This window comes from Leucoraja erinacea, chromosome 4 (genome assembly GCF_028641065.1).
Source record: "Leucoraja erinacea ecotype New England chromosome 4, Leri_hhj_1, whole genome shotgun sequence".
Taxonomy (NCBI): Eukaryota; Metazoa; Chordata; class Chondrichthyes; order Rajiformes; family Rajidae; genus Leucoraja; species Leucoraja erinaceus.
Window position 1 is genome coordinate 44674125 of NC_073380.1, and position 16841 is coordinate 44690965.

The 16841-nt window shown below is 43.7% G+C and overlaps 1 protein-coding gene across 3 annotated transcripts in view; it reads left to right on the forward strand.

The window, feature by feature from the left end:
* Nucleotides 1-16841, forward strand: part of LOC129696331 (coiled-coil domain-containing protein 178) — a 235011-nt gene that overhangs the window by 37868 nt on the left and 180302 nt on the right. For 2 of the 3 annotated variants that reach the window (XM_055634150.1, XM_055634152.1), the window contains 2 exons: nt 2215-2357; nt 13590-13743. The exons of the other annotated variant lie outside the window; for it this stretch is intronic. In XM_055634150.1, the coding sequence (XP_055490125.1) occupies nt 2215-2357; nt 13590-13743 (297 nt within the window). The remainder of the gene's footprint in view (nt 1-2214; nt 2358-13589; nt 13744-16841) is intronic. 3 annotated transcript variants of the gene reach the window in all.

Genomic DNA, 16841 nt, shown 5'->3' on the forward strand with positions numbered 1-16841 from the left:
CCTTGTCGAAAGCCTTACCTAACACCACTTCCCGACTAACCTGGATTTCACTCAGTTCCTCCATCTCATTTGACCTCCTGCTACTTCCGTCAGATTATTTATGTCTTCTTTAGTGAAGCAGTTATTCAATTGGTCTGCCATGTCTTTGTCCCCCATGATCAATTCAACTGTTTCTGACTGCAAGTACATTTGTTTTTACTAATCTTTTTCTCTTCACATATCTAGAATTTTTTTTGCAGTCAGTTTTTATGTTCCCTGCCAATTTTCTTACATAATCTATTTTCCCTTTCCTAATTAAGCCCTTTGTCCTCCTCTGCTGGACTCTAAATTTCTCCCAGTCCTCTGGTACGCTGCTTTTTCTGGCTAATTTGTATGCTTCATCTTTTGTTTTGATACTATCCCTGATTTCCCTTGTTATCCACGGATGCACTACCTTCCCTGATTTATTCTTTTGCCAAACTGGGATGAACAATTGTTGTAGTTCATCATCGTCTATATCTCTCGTTTCCCTTATTCCTAACCAGTCTAAAGAGGGGTCTCGACCAGAAATGTCACCCATTCCTTCTCTCCAGAGATGCTGCCTGTCCCGCTGAGTTACTCCAGCTTTTTGCATCGAACGTAAGTTTGATGGGCCTCATGGGTTTTCCATGCCATAGTAATTCTGTGATTTTATAATTATGTTCTATTGGGCTGAAAAAGTATGTGTACTTCTATTATATTATGTAATCAATGTTTTTTTTAAATATAATCAAAATGTAGCAGACAAAATATTCCAAGATTCCACAGAAAGGAAACCAAACATTTTCATTCATCTGTTTGTAGGTTTATCTAGTTTTGGGATGTTGATTGAAGAAGATGGGTTGACTATAATAACTGTCAAATTTAAACACCCAGGAATGTTGTAAAACAATTTGAATTAAGCATTATTTGATTCTGGCTTGAAAATTAGATTTTGCTCAAATTAACACAAGATCGCAGTGCTGCTCTTGCCTATATTATTCAAGTATCAGAAAATTGACCTAGCAGTTAAGGGCCTGTCCCACCAGCATGCAATTGTATGTGTCTAGCGTGACCAAACGTGATCGCTTGAGGCGTACGGCCGCACGGGGCCGGTCTCACTTCGAACCGCGGAGGCGTATGAAGTTGTGCAGGGCTGGTCCGGACATCATACTCACCAATCAGCTGGGCAGGAGGTGGGCCGACTGAATTTGGACGTCGCACGGTGACCTCATCACGCACGGCACCCCGGGCGGTGACATCATCACGCAACGCCACGCGCTAGGCGCACGCCGTCAAGACGCTGCGTACGCCGTCAAGACGCTGTGTATGCAAGGAGCGCAGAAGGTTAAGGGGGGACTTGATAGAGGTCTTTAAAATGATGAGAGGGATAGACAGAGTTGACGTGGATAAGCTTTTCCCACTGATAGTAGGGAAGATTCAAACAAGGGGACATGACTTGAGAATTAAGGGACTGAAGTCTAGGGGTAACATGAGGGGGAACTTCTTTACTCAGAGAGTGGTGGCTGTGTGGAATGAGCTTCCAGTGAAGGTGGTGGAGGCAGGTTCGTTTTTATCATCTAAAAATAAATTGGATAGTTATATGGACGGGAAAGGAATGGAGGGTTGTGGTCTGAGCGCGGGTATATGGGACTAGGGGAGAACACGTGTTCGGCACGGACTAGAAGGGTCGAGATGGCCTGTTTCCGTGCTGTAATGGTTATATATATGGTACGCCGTCAAGACGCTGCGTACGCCCTCAATGCGCCTGCATCAGTCAATTCGGGAGGAACTGATGTCAGCCAACCTGTATTTGAGTTAAGAGACCAGAGCGACACTGAGTGACCAGAGTGACGATGGTTGGCAGCAGATATAGCCCTAGCTTCAAAATAAAATAAGTTTCTTACGGAGCTTTGTTGACTGATTGGGTCCAAACTGGTGCCAGGGGAGCAATCCCATTAGTTACATTAGTTACATTGCTTCTCATTTTCCTTGCAACCCACTTTTACTCATCAATGTACATCAACCCCTTATTGATTCTTTTTGACAAAAAAGGCAATTACTTTCAGTATGCCAGATTTTCAAAGGATAATTAGCTTGGCATTCGAGCATTTATTAATAGTTATGGCAACATACATGAAACATGTTATAGTATGTAAACAGCCTTTGTTGCAGATAATATAACACTGTACTATATAATGCTTCTCTCTACTCTAGTTGACAGAACTCTTTAACAAAGTTGATTCAGAACTTAAAGAAGTACAGCTGGAGTTTGATATTGCCTCTGCTGATGCAGATTTTGAACAAAATGCGATGCAGACAGATCTTCTTTCAATAGAGAATAAAATTGTGCAGCTCAAGTAAGGCTATTGTAACACTATTCCAAATATTGTAAAATAATTGATATTTCAAAGTGCTGTGTAATGTTATTTACCAGTTATATTTCCTTATGACATAGTCTATTGACATAGTCCATGCCACTTTGCCAGCTGTCAGGAAAATTCCATTCCCCTACAGCCTATTATCTCTCATGTGCCCATCAACTTCAGATTGGCTCTTCTGCCACCCACCTACACTCGGGACAATTTTCTATAGCCATTTAACCAAACAGCCAGCATGCCTTTGAGATGTGAAAGGAAACTGGAACATAAGCGGTTGGTAGTATCTAATTTATCTCATTGATATAAACTATAATTAACAAGTGCGAAGCTTAATGAATACCTGCAAATGGGGAATCTTTTTTATTAAAAGTGGTTCCTAATGCTGGCAATGCATGTACATAAAAATGTAAGAACAAAAGTGCTTGAACAGGAGTAAATAGCCCATGAGCCCTTACTGACGCTCATTGATATTCTGACTAATTCTTTGAATGGCATCTCATAAAATGGCCTTTGGAAATCCTAATATAACACATGCACAGGCCCCTCTTTTTTTTTTCTACCCCATTTATGGCTTCCCTCAAAAACGTAATAAATTCATCAACCACGATTGGCCATTTGTAAAACGTTGATAGTTCTTCGTGATTGCATTAACATTTTCTCAATTTTCTATTACCTCTTTAATAATGGAATCCAACCTATTCCCCACAACAGATGTTATGCTGAATGTCCTGCTTTTTGTCTTGCTCTTTACTTGAGAGCAAGCATTACATTTGTAACCTTCCAACCAGCTGATTAATTATTTTAAATGTATGAAGTTTTGACTATTTGTAAGCAATATGTCCACTATTTCTTTGGACATTTCTTCATGAGTTCAGGATGCATGTCAATAAGGCACAGGAAATCTCGTTAGTTTGATTTAGTACCTTTGCTCTGGTGATAATTGTTTTAAAATTTCCCTCTGTTTTTTGGACTTTATTTTCTATTATTTGGATGCTTTTAGATTCTTCTATCAGGAAACAGATTGAAAACATTTTTTCAAATTCTCTGTCAATGTCACATCTCACATTAATCCCTGACGCTTAATGTCTGGAAGATCAATATTTGCAACAGCTACTCATTGTTGAAGCTTTTACTGGCAGATTGTTCTATGCTCCATAATTCCACCAGATGCAGCCTCTTGAATATCCATTTCAAAGACAGTATGTTTCTTCATTTTTGTGAAAAGATGACATTACAATTATTTGTTGGATATTCACTGGTAGATAAATACAGTTGAGATGCAGAAGAACCATCATCTAAAAGTATGGAATTATAGGCGTAAGGAGCCAACTGGCTGATTCCTGTGCAATATTTCTGTGTCCCAGCCCTAACTCAGAGTCGAGACCTCAAGGAAGCTTGCCAGAGAAAGTCAGCAATTTCTTGAGCTGAATTTCTCATTGTTTACAATGGGAGAGCATCAATCATGTACATCAATCATGTATCCCCAATATTTTGGATTTTTTACATGGGTAATGCAGGAAAAACTTGTATTTATTTAACATTTCAGTTCAATATCATAACCATAAGCCATAACTGAATGTTTGCAACTAAATATAATTGTAATACAACAACTAGTATAATGTCAGTCATAATCAACCTTAGTAGAAATTTTTTTTATGTTATTTTAATTTTCACCTAGTTTGATTTATGTATAGTACAATGATTTTCTTTTGTATTTTTAGAAATATTTTTTTTATAAAAACACGTTTTTATTCTTTCCACAAAGTTCTTTGCTGCCTGCTACATTATTGAAACCCTGGTTGTTTACAACTTCAATTTAATTAGTTTCAATGATTCAATTGAAATCATGCTCACGGTGGCACAGCAGTAGGGTTGCTCCCTTACAGCGAATGCAGCGCCGGAGACCCAGGTTCGATCCCATCTACGGGTGCTGTCTGTACGGAGTTTGTACGTTCTCCCCGTAACCTGCGTGGGTTTTCTCCAGGATCTTCGGTTTCCTCCCACACTTCAAAGATGCCTAGGTTTGTAGGTTAATTGGCTTGATGAATGTAAAAATTAACCCTAGTGGGTGTAGGATAGTGTTAATGTGCGGGAATCGCTGGTCGGTGCAGAGCCGGTGAGCTGAAGGGCCTGTTTCTGCACTGTATCTCTAAACTAAATTAAACTAAAAATAAAATAATAATAATAATAATAATTCAATTATACTTTATTGTAATATGTACCAAGGTACAGTGAATTAGACTTTATTGCCTTCCATCATTGTGTGGAATGTGGAGGAGCCGCTGTGGTGGATTTTTATGTTAACTTTTATGTAGTTGTGTGTCTTGTTGCCTTTTTTAGTATGGCTGTATGGTAAATCGAATATCACTGTACCTTACTTTGTACACGTGATAATAAAAGACCTTGAACCTTGAACCCAGTAAAAATCATACAGCCGACCTCACCTAGACGGGCCTGCCAATGGGATGGGCTGTGGCTCACCGAGATTCCTCTCACCATGCCATGCTCAATGAGATTTCTGTTTCTGTTTATAAGCAATGCCTAAATTGATTAAAATCTTGTTAAGTCATCATGGATCCCTAATTCAGTCTGAATTAATAGACAATAGACAATAGGTACAGGAAAAGACCATTCGGCCCTTCGAGCCAGCACCGTCATTTACCGTGATCATGGCTGATCATCCACAATTAGTACTCCGTTCCTGCCTTCTCCCTACATGCCTTGACTCTGCTATCTTTAAGAGCTCTATCTAACGCTCTCTTGAAAGCATCCAGAGAATCGGCCTCCAATACCTTCTGAAGTATCTAGCAAAGGGAGGGGCTTCATCAAAGCAATTCTTCCAGATCATGTGAGCCACAACTTCCATTTTCTGCCTTCAGGAAGGTTGTGACTCACATGATCTGTAAGAGTTGCCTTGGTGAAGGACAGTGCACCAAAAGATAGCATTGGAGGTCTACTTTGTCCCTCTCTCTAATACAATTTTTTGGAGCACTGCCTTCAACCCCCCCTCCCCCCCCCCCCCCCCCCCCCCCCCCCGCCTTCAGCCATAAAGAGGACGAGAACAGTCCTAGGCCTGTGCACCCTGGATCCAGCCATTTTACATGGTTCAGGTGATGTATTATTTATCTGAAAAGGGGCAAGTTACAGCTCTTCTACTGAGAATCTATATCTGTCTATAATTACTAAAACGTTCATCTTCTGTCTGTCTGTGTGTGTGTCTGTGTGTGTGTGTGTCTGTCTGTCTGTCTGTGTGTCTGTGTGTGTGTGTGTCTGTCTGTCTGTCTGTCTGTCTGTCTGTCTGTCTGTCTGTCTGTCTCACACTATGTGCTCCTGGAACTATGCCAAACGGTACATGAGAGCGTTAAAACATTTGCACCACCTTAATCACAACTATCCTGTGGTTGTTTTGTGACAAGTTTCGTTCCGATTGATGTTATGTTTCACAAGTTATTGACATTTTTAGATTTACAAAATCCCAATTTGAGAAAAAGTACTTCCCTGTGCTTACAGCTGTGACGTCACCATGGGATTGTAGCTCTTTGTTGTAGCCCTCACAACATTGTAGCCTCGCAATTGTTGCTATCTAAGTACACGGAGTCCTGCTAGCTCCAGCAGGTGCAAATGCAATTTTCTTAAGTTCACATAACGTGTGTTTAAGTCACCTAGTTACATGGTGTCGGAGCACGACTCGGAACCTACTCCGCTAAGTTTATGGGGTTTTATTATTGCTGAGCGATGGCGTCTTTTCGAGCATGACTACACTCATTATGCTCACATTGTTCATCGGAATGACCCTCCTGAAGTGTGTGTGTCTGTTCTGCTTAATCTTGCGGGTCCCGAGGTAATGAATCGAGCTGACAACTTTGACTTGCCACCTGCTGTTTTGGATGGCAATGGGCAGGTCCTAGTTCCTGCCGAGTCTATAGAATGTCCAAATCTGAGGAAGGACATTATTGCCATAGAGGGAGTGCAGAGAAGGTTCACCAGACTGATTCCTGGGATGTCAGGACTGTCTTATGAAGAAAGAAAGACTGGATAGACTTGGTTTATACTCTCTAGAATTTAGGAGATTGAGAGGGGATCTTATAGAAACCAATAAAATTCTTAAGGGGTTGGACAGGCTAGATGCAGGAAGATTGTTCCCGATGTTAGGGAAGTCCAGGACAAGGGGTCACAGCTTAAGGATAAGGGGGAAATCCTTTAAAACTGAGATGAGAAGAACTTTTTTCACACAGAGAGTGGTCAATCTCTGGAACTCTCTGCCACAGAGGGTAGTCGAGGCCAGTTCATTGGCTATATTTAAGAGGGAGTTAGATGTGGCCCTTGTGGCTAAGGGGATCAGAGGGTATGGAGAGAAGGCAGGTACGGGATACTAAGTTGGTTGATCAGCCATGATCATATTGAAGATTGCGGTGCAGGCTCGAAGGGCCGAATGGCCTACTCCTGCACCTAATTTCTATGTTTCTATGACCCTGTGGTTCTGCTCAGAAAATTCAGAGATGTGTGATATGTCTTCCAACCATATAATTGAAAGACCAAAGTTCTAGGTTCATTTACAGCAGGTCGATGAACCTATTGAACGATTTATTAGCGATCCTGAAACACATGGCTGCGCGCTGTTGATTTTGTGAGTTACGGGATGAACTTGTTCGAGATAAGCTGATTGGGGGCATAATTGATAGCAAGCTGAGAGCTGAGCTGCTTCGCAACACTGAGCTGACCCTGAACCAGGCTATTCACTCATGCCGTATTTCAGAGATTACGTCTCCCCATGCTGATTCTGTCTCTTTAAGCCCACGCCAGCAACATAGCGTCAATCTTACAGACTCAACCTCCCGCAGATCTTCTAACGTGCCTGTTACTTGCTGTCAGAATTGCAACTATTTTCATGTGAAGGGTCGCCAGTTCTGTGTTGCTTACGGAAAGGCTTGCAATTTCTGTAAAAAGTTGAACCATTTCGCTAAATGCTGTAGTTCCCGTGTGACTGCTAATGTTCCAAGGTCAAGCTTGTAACTGCTTTGACAGGAGTTCTCTGATACTGACTCCCAAGAGCCTGAAGTAACCATGTTCTTGAACAACAGGCCTATACTTGCCAAAGTAGACAAGGGGGCAAAGGTCAACATCATATCATTAAGCGAGTTCAATAAAATTTGCAATGCAGAACAAGGACACCTCACGCGTTGGGTTTACGGGGGAGAGATCCACTTAGAAAAGCTTATTTAAAGTGCACTGTAGATGAGCAGACCCGCACCTTGCAGTTTTACATTGCTAAATCACATTCTGAGAGTTTGCTCTGTATCAACGCATGCCACAATCTAGGCCTGGTGTACTTTGCACGCGCAGTCCACAAACTATGCCTCACTGATGAGCCTACTCAACAACTACTTTCTCAATACAAAGACCTGTTTAATGATGAACTTGGCAAGCTGCCTATCAAATATTTCATCACTGTTGATCCTACAGTCACACCTGTGGTCTGAGCGCCACATCGGGTTCCACATGCCATGCATGACAGAATACACTATGAACTCCAAACGCATGGTCTCAATGGGTGTCATTGCTGAAGTAATTGACCTATCTGATTGGGTTTCCACCATGGTCTTCGCAACTAAGAAAAACAAAGAGGAGATTCGCATCTGCATCAATCCCAGAGATCGTAATACTGCTATCAAGCGCCCTCACTACCCAATGCGAACCACAGAAGATGTCGCTGCGCAGATTGGCAACGCAGCAGTGTTTTCACTCCTGGACGCCAAAAGCTCTTTGGCACATTCCACTGGACCCGGACTCATCCAACTACTTTCGGCACACCCTTTGACCGTTTCAAATTTCTGAGGATGCCCTTTGGCATCAACTCCGCCAGCTAAGTTTTCCAGCGTACCATGGAACAGTTATTTGCAGAGTACCCGTGCTCGAAGCTGTAATGTACTGCAGACCCTATGCTGTAAGTGCTTCAATAAAAATGTGTTGCACCTTAACGTGTCTTTGAGTTACCTAGTTACAAGGGTGAAAAAGGTGAAATGAGCAGCCACTACGCAGTTGGGGGCTATGGGTGTGTGGTGGAATATTGAGTTGGGGGAACGGGTTGCGTTGGGGGAACAGGTTAGTGGTGGAGTATTACATTGGGGAACGGGTTGCGTTGGGGGACCTGGTCTCTCGGGTCTATGGTGAGTGGTTTAAAATTGCATTGGGAGAACGGGTGATTGGTGGAATATTGCGGTGGTGAAACAGGTTGCATTACCAGGCCTCCCGTGTGACAGGGACCCAACGGGTCCCACTTGGTCTAGTATTATACATACTTATTAAATGACTGATCTTGTACGTGTGTATATGTGTATGTATATGTGGTTGTTTTTACATCTTCGCAAAAACACGTGGCAACGATTACATTTTTACATATTCTGATTGACATTTTTCCCCTCGAGGCAGAGATCACCTTCACTGAACATTTTTATGCTTTATTTCTCGACCTATTCTCGACATTACTGATTATGGTTTAAAAAAAATCAAAAGACTGAATCTAAAACTACCAGCTTCAACTGATGACGTCACAATGGCTAGGCTAGCAGTGAGCAGCTTCACTGAAGATTTAATCCTATATTTGACGTTATTTACGATTAAAGCTTTAAAAATGCCAACTATTACAAGATTATTACATATTCTGATTCACATTTTTCCCCTCTAGGCAGAGAGCACCTTCACTGAACAGTTTATGCTTTATTCCTTGACTTATTACTGATTAAAGTTTAAAAATATCACTTTGAATTTAAAAAGACCAGCTTCGACTGATGATGTCACAATGGCTCGGCAACAGTGATCAGCTTCACTGAAGATTTAATCCACTATTTCATGTTATTCGCGATTGAAGCTTTCTCAAGATTTTTATTGTTAAAATTATTCCTGCCAGCTTCCAACACACTTCAATACAAAGTTGTAAGACCGAAACACTCTGAACTTTTCACCGCAATGGGATTTTTCAACAGGAGGGGAAGGGCATAGAAACATAGAAACGTAGAAAATAGGTGCATGAGTAGGTCATTTGGCCCTTCGAGCCTGCACCACCATTCAATATGATCATGGCTGATCATCCAACTCAGTATCCTGTACCTGTCTTCTCTCCATACCCCCTGATCCCTTTAGCCACAAGGGCCACATCTAACTCCCTCTTAAATATAGCCAATGAACTGGCCTCAACTACCTTCTGTGGCAGAGAATTCCAGAGATTCACCACTCTGTGTGAAAAATGTTTTCCTCATCTAAAAGATTTCCCCCTTATCCTTAAACTGTGACTCCTTGTTCTGGACTCCCCCAATATCAGGAACAATCTTCCTGCATCTAGCCTGTCCAACCCCTTAAGAATTTTGTAAGTTTCTATAAGATCCCCCCTCAATCTTCTAAATTCTAGCAAGAACAAACTGAGTCTATCCAGTCTTTCTTCATATGAAAGTCCTGACATCCCAGGAATCAGTCTGGTGAACCTTCTCTGTACTGCCTCTATGGCAAGAATGTCTTTCTACAGATTTGGAGACCACAACTGTATGCAATACTCCAGGTGTGGTCTCACCAATACCCTGTACAACTGCAGTAGAACCTCCCTGCTCCGATACTCAAATCCTCTTGCTATGAATGCTAACATACCATTCGCCTTCTTCACTGCCTGCTGCACCTGCATGCCTACTTTTAATGACTGGTGTACCATGACACCCAGGTCTCGTTGCATCTCCCCCTTTCCTAATCGGCCACCATTCAGATAATAGTCTACTTTGGTATTGCAGTTGGAACTGATGCGGCAGGCAGGGAAGTGCAATTAGAATGTTTTTAAAGTCCACTGCTGAGGTAGGCAGGGCAGTCCTGGAATCTAACATTCGGGAACGGGTTAAGTTGCGCTGGGGGAGCGGCTGAGTGGTGGAATATTGCGTTGGGACATCACACCATGGGGGAGCAGACATATTCTGATTCACATTTTTAATAAAAATTATTAAAATCGTTCCTGCCAGCTTCCAACACACTTTGATAAAATGTTGCGACACAGGAACACTCTGAACTCTTCACCACATAGGAGGGGGAGGGTGAATTGCTATTGTAACACGCAGGGCACGTGCAATTACATTTTTTTTAAGACCACTGCTGAGGGAGGCAGGGGAGTGCTGCAATCTTACGTTCGGGAATGGCTTGAGTTGGAGGACTACGCCTCCTGTGGGGGCTATGGGTGGGGAACGGATGCGTTCGTCGAGCAGACTTTCACTTGGTCTAGTACTTATTAAAACTCTGATTTTGTTTATGTGTTTATGTGTGTGTATATGTGTGTGTGTTTACATCTTCGCAAAAACACTACGTGGTAACAATAACTTTTCTACATGTTCTGATTCACAATTTTCTCCTCCGGGCAGAGAACACCTTCACTGAACATTTTATGCTTTATTTCTCGACTTATTACTGATTAAAGATTTTAAAAAATCAAAAGATTTTGAATTTAAAAAGGCCAGCTTCAACTGATGATATCACAATGGCTCGGCTAGCAGTGATCAGCTTCTCTGAAGATTTCATCCTATATTTCACAAGTTATTCGCGATTAGAGTTTTAACAATGCGAACTTTCACAATATTTTTATTGTTAAAATCATTCCTGCCAGCTTCCAACACACTTTGATAGAGGACACAGGAACTCTCTGAATTTTTCACCTCAAAGGAGGGGGAGGGTGAATTGCTATTGCAACACGTAGGGCGTGCAATTGGAATTTTTTTTTAAAGCCCACTGCTGATGGAGGCAGAGGAGTGCTGGAATCTTATGTTCAGGAACTGCTTGAGTTGGAGGACCATGCCTCTCGTGGGGGCAACGGGTACGGAACGGGTGTGTTGGGGGAGCAGACCCAACGGGTCTGCACTTGGTCTAGTATTTTACTAAAACTCTCATCTTGTTTGTTTGTATGCGTGCGTGTTCTGGAAACTCCGCCAAAGATGCTACAATTTTTGGTCCACCTTACTCATCATTGTCCAGCGGTGTGCATTAGCCAAGTTTTGTTCAGATTGATGTTTTATTTTATGTTATTGATTTTAAACTTTAAAAAATCCCTTTTCCACTTGCCCTGCCCGTCAGCTGCGTTCAACGTCACCAAAGCTCCGTCAAAATGTACACGATAGCGCTACAATTATTGGCCAACCTAACTAACCATTGTCCTCGGGTGTGCGTTAGCCAAGTTTCGTTCAGATTGATGTTATATTTTACGAATTATTTATATCTTGACAAAAAACACTTTTCCACTTGCCCTGCTCGTCAGCCACGTTCGGTATCACAACGACATCACAATGGGATTTTAAACTTTTAAAAATCACTTTTCCACTTGCTCTGCCCATTAGCCGCATGCGTTATTTGAAATTACCATGCGTGGGCCCGGTAACCGCGTGCGTGGGTGAGCAGTGGTGCTGCTGCTCCAGGCATGCGGGGAGGGAGAGGAGTTTGACCCAGGGCAAGGACTAGGCCGCAGCCTCGGCCTCTCTCTCCCCCTTCACCTGGCTCCACCCCGACAGCCCCTGCCTCAAGTGCAACTTAATCACCGTGAAAACGGGGCCGGCGGTGGTTTGCATCGAGATCCTGGAGAGATGAGGAGGGGGTAGGGAGGGGGGGGAGTGCTGGGGGAATGGAGGATAGGGGTAGGAAAAGGGATGGTGAGGTTATGGATGAGGAGAGGGGAAGAGGGGTAGGGGGAGAGAGGTGCAGAGGTGCAGAGGGGGAGAGTGGGAGTGGGTGGAGAAAGAGGGGGGAAGGGATGGGAGAGGAGGGGGGGTGAGGGGGAGGGGAAGGGGGGTAGGAGGGTGGATAGGAAGGGTGGGAGGAGGGAGAGAGGAAGGGGCGAGAGGAAGGGGGGAGAGGGAGCGTGAGGGGGGCGGAGAGGGAGCGAATGGGGGAGAGGGAGTGGGGAGAATTTGAGGGGTGGGGGTGCGCGTCGTCAGAGGTGAGGGCTGGTTCTTGAACGCAATAATCACCCGCTCTCATGGCGGCGTTTTTTTTTTTTTCAAAGGCCTTGCGAGGGACGCGACTTGCAGCAGGGGGGGGGGGGGGGGGAGGTGGGGGGGGGGGGGGAGAGGGGGGGGGGGGGGGGGGGGGGGGGGGGGGGGGGAGGAGAAAGGGTGTGTAGATTAGGAGGGGGAAAGGAGGAACTGATCGGGCAGCCGAGCACGTGTCAACGAAACAACATCAGCGTCCTAAGTGCAGAGGTCTTGAGGATGGGGGAGAGAGGTAAAGTGGGGATGAAGGGGAGGATGGGGGAGAGAGGTGAAGTGGGGGGAGGGGGGGGGGGTTGGAGCAGGCGGGCTGGAGTCGAGCTGCGGGAGGCGTGGCGCGAGCGTACTTTGCATGGCGCAGGCAGCGGGGGGCTGCCAAATGAAGAGAGAGAGAAGCGGCTTCTGACTAAACCCACAGCTGGAAAGAGAGCGCAAGGCTTCACGAGCTGAGGCAACAGTGATGATAAGGTTCAGCTCGTGAGAAGTCGCCTTTAATCCACAGCGGCAGGAGGGCGGGGCCTGGAGGCAAGTGGGCCTGGATAGGTTGGCATGTGGCATTGTGACGTCAAGCAGCTCGTGAGCGCGGTTTAGATTTTAAAATGAGTGAGTGGGGGGGTGGGGGGAAGGATTTTATTAAAAATGTGTACTTAAATAAGACAAAATTTAATGAGGAGTGGAACTGAGAATGTAAAAGTGAAATCTCTACCGAAATGGAAAAAATGACGAAATTTGAGCATGTGTTTTTGGCCGACCGAGGAATCAAAGGCCAAAAACTAAATATCTGAAAATGGAATTCACACACACACACACACACACACACACACACACACACACACACACACACACACACACACACACACACACACACACACACACACACACACACACACACACACACACACACACACACACACACACACACACACACACACACACACACACACACACAGTTTATATATATATATATATACACAATTATTTGTCTTTTATTATAGTTATATATAGCTATATATGTGATGGAGAATTATTGTATGTTATTAATCTGTACTTAAATTCTTGTTTTTGATTGCTTATATATATATATATATATATATATATTTGTTATTATGCACTAAACCTGATTCAAAACCTTTGGACAATAATATTCAGTGAAAATTAGGTTTATTGAGAACTTTGTAACTGATTGTAACATTATCTTTCTATTTGATAGTAAGGACACCATCACAGCCAACACTGTATTAAAAGTTTATGCTGCTCAGGAGGAAGAAATTCAAGATCAGCTTGCAGAAGTAGAAAAAATATATGAAAAGATTACGAATGAATTTGTTGAATTGGATGATCAGAAGAGTATCATGGAAGAGAGTGTAGGTCTTTAATTAGTCTTTGTTTTACCTGTATTGAATCTCTGCATGTGTGCTTCCATTGAGTAGTTCATCCATGATATCCAGATATTTTCTCTCGGATTTGAGGAATTGTGTGAGGAAGGTAATTTTGAGATGTCATAATTAATATATGAACTGTGAAGTGATAATATTTGGAAGTACGAAACATCTTATTTCCATGACTGTAACTTCATCAGAGATATGATGGGAACTTGAACAAGTCAGTGTTCTATAGGTTATTGGATTGGCGGTGGGGTGACATCGAAATGGAAGTTGAGTCTTTAGTGCACAAAGTAATTGTTCACATTCACTGGCTGGAAATTTCTGGGTCATTGTGCCTGAAATGAAACGGTGTATTTCCAGTTTAAATCATTGATAAATCCTGCCGCTTACTGAAATATGGATGCAGGAAACAATGTCATTCTCCATGCAGCATTTAATTTGGACCATTATCAGGGAACTTGGATATCATTGGTCACAAGCTGATCCCAATCCAATTCCCCTTGATCACATGCAGTTTCTAATTCCTGGACCACCAAACACATTGGCCAATCAAGCAGAGTTATCAACCCCAGGGTACATGCAAGCTGAGATTCCACACACACTTTCCCCCATTGTTTTTTTTCCCCACCTGGTCCTGTTGTCCAAACACGTCTGGCCCTATTCATGCTCACCAATCCTCCGATACAGCTGGTTGAGAGCAAAGCAAAATGCAACCGTGCGTCACACGTTCAGAATGTTCTGGAAATGAAGCGTGCGCGTCTCATGCACGAAAGCTGTCGACAGCTCTATGGAATTTAGGGGAGGAGCCTGAACCACACACACACACACACACACACAGTGGGTCTGATGGAAGCTGTCAATGAAGACAGCAATTGGGGGGGGGGGGGGGTCTTTGAAATTAAAAGGCAATGTTCAGAATTAGTGATGCAAAGGAAATAATTCAATTCAATGAGGCAATGGAATCAACAACTAGGCAGGGGGCGGGGGGGGGGGGGGGGGGGTGGCAGGCAGGGGGGCCAGGTGCAAAGGCATTGTGAGGTCAGCGGGTGGGGGCCAGCAACCAGGCTGGGGGGGTGGGGCCGGGCGGGGCCTGGAGGCAGTTGGGCCAGGTGCAAAGGCATTGTGAGGTCAGCTGCTGGGTAACCTCAATATTTTTTTTAAATGTCAGTTTGGTGATAAATTTTAGTAAATATCTCGGGAAATAATCGACCAAACTTATAGAGGATTGGATTTTTGAAATCATAAGGAAATGTTCTACCCGAAGATGTAAAACTTTAACTGTTCTTGTAACGTCAGCACCTGGGCAGCGGTCAGATTTAAAAAAAAGGTTAGATTGGTCAACAATTTTAATAAAAAAGTCAGGAAAATAACGTGCCAAAGGCACATTTGAGTGGATTTCTAAACTCGCAAGGAAAATCTCTACTGAAATATGTAAAAAATTTCCCGTTTCGGTGTCTGGTGTTCGAGGAGATCCGTTTCACATGTAAAATGACACACACACACACACACACACACACACACACACACACACACACACACACACACACACACACACACACACACACACACACACACACACACACACACACACACACATACACACAGACCACACACACACCATTTTTAATAGATATGTGGTTGACCAAGTGCAGACCCGGGCGGGGTTTGCGGCGTTCACCCAATGGGGAGGGGGAGGGCCGGGGGGAGTGGATGGGGTGGGGGGGGGGGGGGGGGGTGGAGGAGCGGGAATGCGGTAGGAGGGAGGAATGTTCTTGAAACTACCCGTCCGCGTCACATGCACGAAACTCGACAGCCCTTGATATATGAATATTATTCCCCCCTCCCCAACACCCCATAACCGTGGGTCCGATATCCACTGATGCATAGACCCCCAACTAAATTTTAGTAAATATCTCGGGAATAATGAGGGAGGGGGGGGGGGTAGAGTGGTGCCAGCAGTTAGTGAATGGGGAGAGAGGAAGGAGAGAGAAAAGGGCTGAGACAGAATGGCTAAAGTAATGAGCAGTGGATTAGTGGGTGTAAAGGGGATGGCTAGGGAAAGGAAGGGTGGGTGTGGTTTTGGGGAGGAGGGGTGAAAGAGATGGGAGGAGAGAGAGACGTGGAGTGGGAGAGAGGGAGGGGGGGAAGGGGGGAGGGGGATATGATGGGCAGGGGGGGGTAATATTTGGGGGGGGGAATTGGTTCAATTTCTGGGTAGGGGAGGGGTAATGATTTAAGAATCTGGGGCTAATCTTGCCAACATCCAGGGGGTTTATGTTTTAAACAATAGACAATAGGGCAGGAGTAGACCATTCTTGAAATTAGCGTCCGCGTCTCATGCACGAAAGTTGTCGACAGCTCTATGGAATTGAGGGGAGGACTCCCCCCTCCCCCAACACACACACACACACAGTGGGTCCGATATAAGCTGTCAACAAAGACAGCAATTTTATTTTTAAAAAACTGTCTTTGAAATTAAAAGTTAATGTTAAGAATTAGTGATGTTAAGTGAGAAATAATTCAATTCAATGAAATGAAAAACAATGGAATCAACAACCTGGCAGGTTGGGGGGGCAGGCCAGGCGGGCCAGGAGGCAGTTGGGCGAGGTGCAAAGGCATTGTGAGGTCAGCAGCTGGGCAAACTTAATATTTAAAAAAATGTCCGTTTGGTTATAAGTTTTAGTAAATATCTCAGGAAATAATGAGGAGAGCCGGGCGGCAGCAGCCGTTATGGTGGCTGGCCACCGGAAAGGCGGTGACAAAATGAGTGAGGAAGGAATTTATTAAAAAATGTGTACACAAAAATGTCTAAATGTAATGAGGAGTGGATTAGTGAATGTAAAAGTGACATGGCTAGCGAAATGGAAAAATGTTCGTTTTGCGTGTGGTTTTGGTGGACCAAGGAATCAAAGGCCAAATCTGACACCCACAAACACGCACACATACACACACTGAGTTTTAAAAGTATATAGATATGATATGATATGATATGATGTGAATTTATATACACCATGTAATATTTTTTAATTTAAATTGGTTCAATTTCTGCTACTGCAGAAGACAATGAAATATTAAGA